Raw genomic sequence first — 9,844 nt, 5'->3', positions numbered from 1 at the left:
TTTCTTTTATATAAAAAAATCCACGATGAATTTTATGTTTTGCCAACAATCAGTGCGACCTTGAATAGCCTCCTCTCTTTGTGTGCCTCTCACCTGAGGTGCAGGTTCTGTAGGTAATGATGAGGCATAAATGTCAGTGCAACACAATGTCAGTGCAACAGACATTTAAAATGTCATTTTAAAATCACGTCAGTCAAATATTACCTATATGTTTTGTTATATCCTATACCGCTGTAACTAATAGTTAACTCTCAGAGGAGCAGAACAGTTTTCATGGAATTTTATATTTTGTGAGCTGTCTTTATTTTACAGCCAAAAAAAGTCCTGTTAAATCTTCTACTGACAATAATGTGCAGCTCACAGACAGGATGAATGAGCTGGAGTCATGACTGCACAAATCATTAGAAAATGAATTAAAGCCCTTCTCCTTAAATTAAAAACATTATTAACAGAGGTCAACATGACAAAGTAAAAAAAAAAGCATTAATAATCCACAAAGCATGGATTAGTTTCAGAGACCTGTAATGTGAAGTTTGAACACAAGACGTCTTAGACCTACTGGAAAACCTAAATAATAAGGAGGCATCATTATGACCCCTGTGCTTTCTCCATAATTAAAATTAAAGTGTCTATTGTGACATGCTGAGACATGTTGATTGTGTAGATTTAAGGGGAATTGGGGCCTTTTTTGAACCTGTTTACAATGATTCACTCAACTCACAATACGATTCATGATACTAGGTTCATGATATGATTCTCTCATGATTTATTTTACAAAATGAGACTGTAGACAGGGAGTGAAAAAGATTCCTTTCAGGGCTGCTGGCTCTCTGTCTTGTAATATTTGCTCTCGTCTGTTATCTTCTCACCTCTTTCATTTTCTGTGTTGGAGAAGCCAAAATGTTTCCACACCTCCGATTTAAAAGACGGTGGTCTGTCATCAATTTCTAAATCTTGCTCTAGAGCTGCTGATGCTCACTATATTATTGTGGTTCATTTTTAAGAGTACGAATCTGTGAACTTGACACCTTTGAATCAATTTCATTTTAGCATGATTTTACGATTAATCTTTACATCCCTATTTTTGGTTCTAAATTAGTTAAAGGTACAAAAAGTAGTTAGGGTGATGTAGGCTGTAGTCCTTGGGCCGTCCAGGTTCAAATCTGACCTGCGGCTCGTTTCTCACATGTCATTCCCCACTCTCTGTCTCCCTGATTTCCAACTCTGTCCACTGTCCTATTTCTCCAATAAAGGCACAAAATGCCCAAAAGTAAATCTAAAAAAAATATATATATATATAACGGTAGGGAAACACTGCCTACGATCTTTTTGTAAAGAAGAAAATACATTTTATTAAGACAGAATGAAGTCTGGTGACTTTGTGTAAAAAAAAAATAAACACTTTTATTCAACATACTTTCTTTGTGCAGATTACCTCTGATCATGTTGAAACTGTTATAACTAAAGCTTTATGTACTCATTAGTCATTTGGCTCTTTAAAGAGTAGGGCCCAGATTTTAAAGTATTCACTTTAAGTGGAGATGGCAGATGATGGTGGTGAAGTACATCAGATTATGAGCTCTGCGATGTCTCATATCTGCACTGAACAGAGGAAGAAATGTGTGACTCAAAGAATAGAAACGATAAAATGAATGTTCCTTTATACATCAGCTACTTTTAAACTATGCTGTCTACTTTAACAATAAACTTTTCTTTATAACACAGATTGCCAACGGACAATTTAATCATGGATAAAGGACTGAACCATGAAAAGATGCGCCAGAAGAAGACAGAGCAAGAGAAGCAACAGTGGGAGTCAGTGGAGTCAGACACGGAGAGTTTAGCACAGGAGAGAGCGTACCAACAGCAGGTCCAGATGAACATCAGTCACCATGATGAAAACAAATACATGGTGCTTCAACAGGAGAATGATGACAGCTTACTGTCTGGAGACACAAATGATGGTGACATTGAATATCTCCATGTATACGATAGTTTAGAAGAAGCAACACATAGTCGTGCCAAAAGGAGTCCTTCCCTGTTACAGAGAACAGACATGGAAGAAAGAGAAGGAACAAGGTATGTTACAAACGCAGCTCATTCTATGTTTAGAAGAAGATTTAGAAGAAGAAGAGGTTGCACTTAAATCACAGTATTCTAAGTCTCACTATAGGGCATATACATCGGCTGTGACCAGCAGGTTGCAGCAGCTCCTGTCACAGGAAATATCACTTGATTAGTGTACTAACATTAACATCTCTGTAGCTGTAATTGCACTTTAACAAATTTGAATTAGAATCAGAATCAGAATTTATTGGCCAGGTATGCTTACACACACAAGGAATTTAACTTTGGTGAACTGTGCTCTCTTATGAACAGGTAGAACATTAAATATCAACAATAAACATAATAAGAAAAGACTAAAATGACTAAATATGAAACAGTGCAGTGGTGAATAGTGCAAAAGATGCTGAAGTAACATGATAATAAGTAAAATGCAGTTATGTGACAGATGAGTCAATTAAGATGTCAATTACAGTATTTACATAAATAAGTGTGCGTATATTGATCATTTAAATTACATAATATATATATACATACATGTATATTCACAGTGAATATATCTGCACACAAATCTGCACACAGTTATTACACACTGACACACTGAATACTGTATGGCTGTGTTCTTTGAAGGTATATTTTTGATTAAAATCTTTGAGATTTGAGATTTGCTATATTTGAGACTATTGTATGTGTTGTGTTGAATTTGTAGCTGTATCTAATTTTATATTTAATTTTGAGGTTTATTTATTGTTTTTTTTATTCATGTGGTGCATTATTTGATCTGATGACCTACTAATGAATCTACAAACTGGGATCCGTCTGTCTGCAGACCAGTTTAGGCCATTCAACCATATTCGTTCATAGACCAATCATTTTCTTTTCAAAAACAAAGTGTTTTATAAAATGAAAGAATGATAGGGAAAGGTGACAAAGTGTTAATACGCAAAGCCCTTATGGCATACCCCTATCTATATCTGTAAAGAGATTATGAAAGAAGAAGTGACAAAAGTAAAGAATTCAAGAAAATATTTAGAATTTATCGTGAATTTGTAAAACAATATTGTGCAATACTGATTATTTAATTCACAGCCTTGTGATTGTGTAGGTAGGATAGATTTTAACCAAGGTATGTGCAATCATAGTAGTGAAGAAATAGGTCACAGGAAGAGAGTGTGTGCAAGAGATTTGTCTTTGAAATCGTTTGGACAACAATAGAGCGGAGGACCAAAAGGAGTCTTAATTTGATGTATTTCAACTCATAACCCATTCTAATTTTAAAACTACAACTTAAATCTTGACTTTTCTCATACACCACTGCAAAGTTGTCACTTTTTCTCGTGCCTCGCTCTCATAATCCTCTGTAGGACTGAGATGTGGTTTTTAGCATTAGCTTTTTTTTTTATTTGTTTTTACAATAATATATCAAATAAATTAAACACAAATTAACATGGCATTGACATTAACTAATTCTGTTGTAGAGTTATGCGGTTTGGCCAGTAGATGGCAGTAATTGGTGACTGTAACAACAGATATCTCCATTTGTTCAAAGAAACTCTTTCTGTCAGTTTGATGAAAACTGAATGATGTGTTGTGTGGGATGAGTTGGGTTTACATACTGTTGTCATCACATTATTGGCTGCGTAGTTTAGTGCATTACAGTGTTTTCTATATATGCAGCAATAAGCTGTTGACCTTGATGAGGTATGTGGACGGCCTTGTTCAGTTTGCCCATTGAACTGGACTGTCACTCTCACTGTCTGTGCCAAATTCATTAAATTAAGCAGATAATAGTTGTGCTTAGACAGAAAATAACAAGCTTGATGAACACAGCAATCAAACCTTTCACTTTAAACAGCACACCGATAATAACAGATAAATAGCCTGCATTCATTACTTCACAATGATGCATGGGACTAATGCTACATTGGGGGGGGAATTAGATTTTTGTTTTGTCTGGGTGGATCACAGTAAGTGGTCACTCGTGGTCCATTAACAGGGATCATTGTTGCTGTAGAGGAGATCCGTCTTTCTCTCTTTTGATGGAGCTGCAGCTTCTGTAGTGAGGACAACAACCACATCTGTTTGTGCACTCTTGTTGTCTCTTACTGTTTTTTTTCCTTCAGACTCCGCCTGATAGTCATCTCCCTCCAAAATAGAAAAGGGCCACTCTGCCTTCTCCTGTCATTAACCCACACAGATTGATGCCCACTGAGTGTCCGTCTGTTTCCAAAACACATTGTTTCAGAGGAAAATGACCGTGACATATTCTCACAAAAGGCTCCATCTCATAGCGCCGAGGGAGTAGACACAGTCCCATTCACATCATCATGTTCTCATCATGCCCTCTACTCAAAGCAGATAAGCCTTTTCACACAGAGCCATTGCATAGTTTACAAACCCAATGGAGATTCCGCATTCAAGCAAAAGATTCCTATTTAAGCAACTCTATTCATTCCTCTTCACTGCATGTAACACCTATCTCACAGCAGATATTGCCAAAGTATATTTGAGTATAGTCTGTACGACCGGTTTGTTTCATTTTGCCATTCACTGTTGTGACAATGTTTTAGTCTTTTGTATTACGGTGTCTGTATCATGGGAGAGAAAGAATAGACTGTGGTGTTCCTCCTGTGTTAGAGGCATCACGCTCGGCTGCATGATGTCTATGTAATGCATTCTCCAACTTGTCTGAATCATTAGAGAGACATCCTTTACCCTTTTGGCCTCGTTGAAGTGAAGGGCCCTACACCTAGGCAACCCTCCCTCCCAACGCACAACATGACGACAGGAGAATTAGGCTCCCCTCGTCCTCCCAGGAGGCATAACAAAGAGGCTCTCTGCTCTTTATTTTAATGAGATCTTTTCATCACCATCAGAAAGAGCATTTTAGCCTGCAATTTTCAAGCCATTTCATAAGCTGAAAATTGCCGTTTGTGAACCATTTCCCCCGCTAGTAGCTCTCGAATGTGCTCTCATTAGTGAGCCTGGAGGTGAAAATACGAAAATGATCCTTAAATACAGGCTCATAATCCCTCTCATCTGTTTCAATTTGACGAGTCTCTGATAAGGCCTGGCTCTCTTTGTTTGAGTACATCATCATTTTAATAATGGTGTAATGCCTCTTGTATATTTGACCTCTTCCTATGTGGCATTCAGGTGTCTGTGAAACTTAATAAAACGTAATGTATGTCATTTATGAATCTGCTTAAATCGATACTTTACTGTGCTGTACATCACTACACACTATGACAAACAAACGCAAATAAATAAATAAATGTTATGTTTTTGTTTTTGCTATTCATCTTCATACTTTAATTTTTTTTAATAACAACTCTACCATCCAGTGATCAGTTTCTTTACTGGTTTCTATTTCTTTTATATTTTATTAGTGGTAGAACTTGTGATGAAATAAATCATAAAAACCTGTTTATTAAGGAGCTGTCCCTAAATCCCTAACTCTGCTGTAACACCAGAGGAACACCTGTAGTCAACCTAACCACAGCAACAGGATCAGCTATAAGGGGCAACAGCTCGGCTGCCCAGTTCCTGTCATCGAAAGACCACTGGTTTCCAGAAATAAACAAGGAAGGAGCTTTACTTAGACTGCTTTTCAGTGGCATCAACTCAGTCACTTACAACATTTCTGAACACCTTGCCTCAGCTCCCATGGTTGGTAACATACCACACCACATAAACGAATTCCCAGGACAAACAAGATGAAGGAATGAAAAGTACATCCACATGAAAACAAAAGCCACATTCACATAATTCACTAAACTCCTGAAAACTTCCTGAATATTCAGATTGAGCTGAACGTGTGAACGCAAAAATCCAAATTTTACAATCTGACTTCACCCAGATTTTATTCCTGCCAGCCCTCTTATAGGCAGGCTTGAGCTGATGTGAGAACGCAACAGGAAAATGGCCCTGTCTAAAGATATGACTGTTGGGAGACAAGGAAAAGAGCAGTGGCTTCCTAAAAAAGGAGAGAGATGTGTATTTGAGATAGTTGATGCTCACCTGATGGGATAGCAGAAATGCAAGTGAAACTTTTTAAAACAGGAATGTTATTGTTCCGATGACTTTATGAAACATACTGCTGATAAAGATTGTTGAATTCTGAAGGCCAAAAGTGCAGATACACAAGAACTCCACATGCTTGTAAGATTTAAATGAATGCATTTAAAAGAGCTTCTCCCTTTTGGGGGGGAGAGTTTCTACTTTTCCCGACCTTTGCCATGCCTGATTACTCATGATTAATGGACATATAGAGGAGTCATTTTATTTATTGTTGTAATAAAGCTTTTTACTCTCTTGTGCAGATTTACTCTCAGACTTGTTTTCTAATACCTAACTGTCATTTTTCTTTCACCTCACAGCCAGCTGCTATGTGATGATGTCTATTCTGACCTGCGCTATGACCCCAACTGGAGGAGCAACCTGAAGGCAGCGGACCTCTTCCAAGAGAGTAGACGGACGTCTGTGGAGGAATTTGACAAAGTCCCTGAGGAGACATCTAGTCAGATGTTTGCTGACAGACAGGGAGTTGTAATAAAAGGAGGATACAGATACATCTCTGACACACATCCAGCTGTTGTGGTGACTCCTCCAGCAGCTACCAAGGAGTGCCACCAGCCGTACCGTCTGCACCCACAGGACCCTCAGACTGGCTCGGTGACTTCTCTCTATAAAAAACAGGATTCACAGCCTAGGTCACTGGAGACTCACTTTTCAAGTCCAACCAGGACTTCCACTAAAACTGACAGAGACACTTTACAGATAGGATTCAGAGATAAACATGAAAACATGAGAAGGTATCCTGAGGTAGTTGAGAATAAACATGCTATGTACAGCCAAGAATTTAACGCCTACAACCAGCAAGAAGTGAGAGCCAGACGTGCAGGCAATACTCAAACACAGACACTGCAAACCTTCAAATCCAACAGTCCAAAAGTTTTATCACAGAAAAAGCTGGAAAGACTCACAGAGGACATAGTGGAACGCAATAAAGTAACACTGGGGCGCAACAAACCTGGAAACAGCTCGTATGTGACAGTGCATGCACTGAAGCAGGATGTGCCTCATCATGGGAATAAGGTGTGTATAGTGATGTAGAGTTAATGATACCATCTGCTCTTGTTTAAAATCACTCAAATAACATGTAAAATGTCAGACATGCCCTCACTGACAAAAAGGTGCAATTACAGTATCAGACACCAGGAGCTGCTCTAACATCGATAATGTTTCACTTGCTGTAAAGCTGTGAAGCCACTTGTAATGATGAGTTTGGGAATATTCAAAGAAAAACATTAGAATAAAATAGAAATGATCTATTCATTAATCCTTGCACAAACTTTGAAAATCCACGTTTTTGTTTGTCTGGTAAGAATAAGTGATTTTTTTTCTACATTTTGGCTCTTTCTATTGTAAATGACCAAAGCAAATTGAGGTTGTATTAATAACTGATGAGGCCTAAATAGCTGTTTTGTTGTTTGGTGTATTTAGGCAGCTTAGTTGTTGAATAAAACAACAAGTCAAAGTGATAAAAGTGCTACAATCACTGATAGTATAAAGGTGTTTTAAAGACGGATGTCAGTTCTATGGCTGGTTCTGGTCCAGAAGTTAATCCAAAACATGCACTCAATCAAAGTAATTTACATGGGTGCTGAATCCTCAACCAAAAAAAATGTATTGAAAGTATTTCAGGACAGCACACAACTTTTTTTTTATTGCCGCTGATCAGGTCAGACACATGCTGTTGCTCACTTTATTTCTTAAGATGAAGTTTACCGAGCAGACTATTCACTCATTGAAGCTTATTATAACGTAAGAGTTGATTGGATGCAGGGTTCCCAATTGAAAATAGTGTTGTCATTTTTGTTTAAACTTTCTATTCTAAAACTTTTGGATCTGAAGCTTATACTCATTTTGTTATGATATGCATCTGGATGTCTTTTATAATCATCTTGGACAACATCTCAGAGAGTATTCTGTGATGTATGCTCTGACCCAGTCTGGAAAATTAATTTGGCCGAGGAGCAGAGCTGTTTTTATCAGCCTTCCCCTCCACCATATAAAGAGCCATGCCTGGCTATGCAGTGCTTATTATGAGTTGATGTGTACAACAAGAACATCAGAGACGCATGGTTACCAATAGGCTCTTAGACGTCCCTGCACCTGGCACAGTGGCATAATTGGTCGGGATGGCCTGCATTCCCCATTTGTGGGGCCACAGCACTGTTTGCTGGCTATAATACCCCCAACCTTGTTCACCCATCTGAGCCCCAGCCCTCCACAATGTCTCATATCATCACCATTTACATAGTCAAGAGCCGTTAGCTTTGTGCAATGGTAAACAGAGCCAGAGCCTTTCCCTCTCCTGAACCCTTGTGTTTTGTCATTTTCCCTCTGAATTCGCTTATTAGTTTTCCATTGCCCCAGCTCCCCAAAGACGTGTCTCACTTAATGGGGAACACAGGGCATAAAAGAAGAGGGCTCCAATTTGCATGCAGTCCATTCTTTGCGTTTTCATGGATTAATCTATAAATAAGGTTTTTTTATGACAACACCATAATAAATCAAGGAAGCTCATGAAGTTTAAAGCAGGGTTTTTTATAACCTTGTTTTTTAGATGGCTTTGAGTATACCACTTCTTTTCAGCAATGTCAAATCCCAAGACATCTATTGTATAACATTTGTTCTGACTGTGATAGCCCATGGTATGTCAGGGTAAATCTGTACGATCAGTGCGTACGATAACAGTGCTTCTTTAAGGCCCTGGTAGGCTCAAGTCATTATCCAAGTGTCTGACAAAATTAACAAAAAGGATCCTCTTTTAAAAAGGAGTAAGATCCTTCTTTAAACCAGAAACAGCTGTTTTTACATTGCTCTCTTTAAATCAACCATCTGACAGTTTCAGATACTTTGATACATTTTTGATTCTTTTTCGACACCACATGTTTCAAAAACCATTTTATTGATCGAAAAGTAGCAATACTTCTTAATGACATCTATTTCTCAAGACGGGTGCGTGGGAGAGGAATGAATCCATTTAAAAATTTGCAGGCAAACTGCTGCACAGGCAAACTCCTGCACAACTCTTGCACATTTTCTAAATTGCACAAAAACATTGGCAATGTTTTTCAATGTAGACAATGTGCAACAGTTTATGATAATTCAAACAAGAAATTACCCAATATTAGGTGCCTACAACTTCTATTTTTACTGCTGTAGGTATTAAAACTGTTTGATTTTAGCTCGTATTATTTGGACATTTTCAGAATTCTAGTATTGTGACAACACTATTACATGCAGCACCCACAGCAACACAAGGAACAGCCTATCAAAGCAGGAGAATTGTAGAAGCTCTTATGCTCTGCAAAGTACCATATCTGATATTATCTGCAGGATGATGAGTCTGAGAATAGGGCCAAGGTATTAGGATACCAGTATTCCCTTTTTTGTGACTCGGTAACAATTGCAACGGTAAATGTTGCTCAACTATTAAATGTAAACTGAAATATTCTCTTGAGTCTACAGAGTCATTGTTTCAATTTAGTTTTTAAGACAACATCTTATGTTTTTTATTTTGGAAAATGACTTTCACATTTCACACATATACACACTAAATGAAATACTAGAGACCACAGAGGTAACTTAGAAGAATTGTATCTCCTACCTGCCAGTATTAGATTTTTGGAATTAAAGGCAGAGAGAAAGAGACATCTTTAAAACAAAAACAACTTATCATAACGACATGATCTCACACCTTAATGCTTGT

The 9,844-nt window shown here is 37.8% G+C and overlaps 1 protein-coding gene across 1 annotated transcript in view; it reads left to right on the top strand.

The window, feature by feature from the left end:
* The first annotated feature begins 1,727 nt into the window (after window positions 1-1,727).
* Window positions 1,728-9,844, top strand: part of jhy (junctional cadherin complex regulator) — a 29,587-nt gene continuing 21,470 nt past the window's right edge. Inside the window, exons 1-2 of the mRNA XM_020646034.3 lie at window positions 1,728-2,079; window positions 6,444-7,161. Of these exons, the coding sequence (XP_020501690.2) occupies window positions 1,748-2,079; window positions 6,444-7,161 (1,050 nt within the window). The 5' untranslated portion in view covers window positions 1,728-1,747. The remainder of the gene's footprint in view (window positions 2,080-6,443; window positions 7,162-9,844) is intronic.

Source organism: Labrus bergylta, chromosome 14 (genome assembly GCF_963930695.1).
Source record: "Labrus bergylta chromosome 14, fLabBer1.1, whole genome shotgun sequence".
Classification (NCBI taxonomy): domain Eukaryota; kingdom Metazoa; phylum Chordata; class Actinopteri; order Labriformes; family Labridae; genus Labrus; species Labrus bergylta.
Note: the sequence above shows the minus strand (reverse complement) of the source record. Positions and strands in the feature narration are given on the sequence as shown.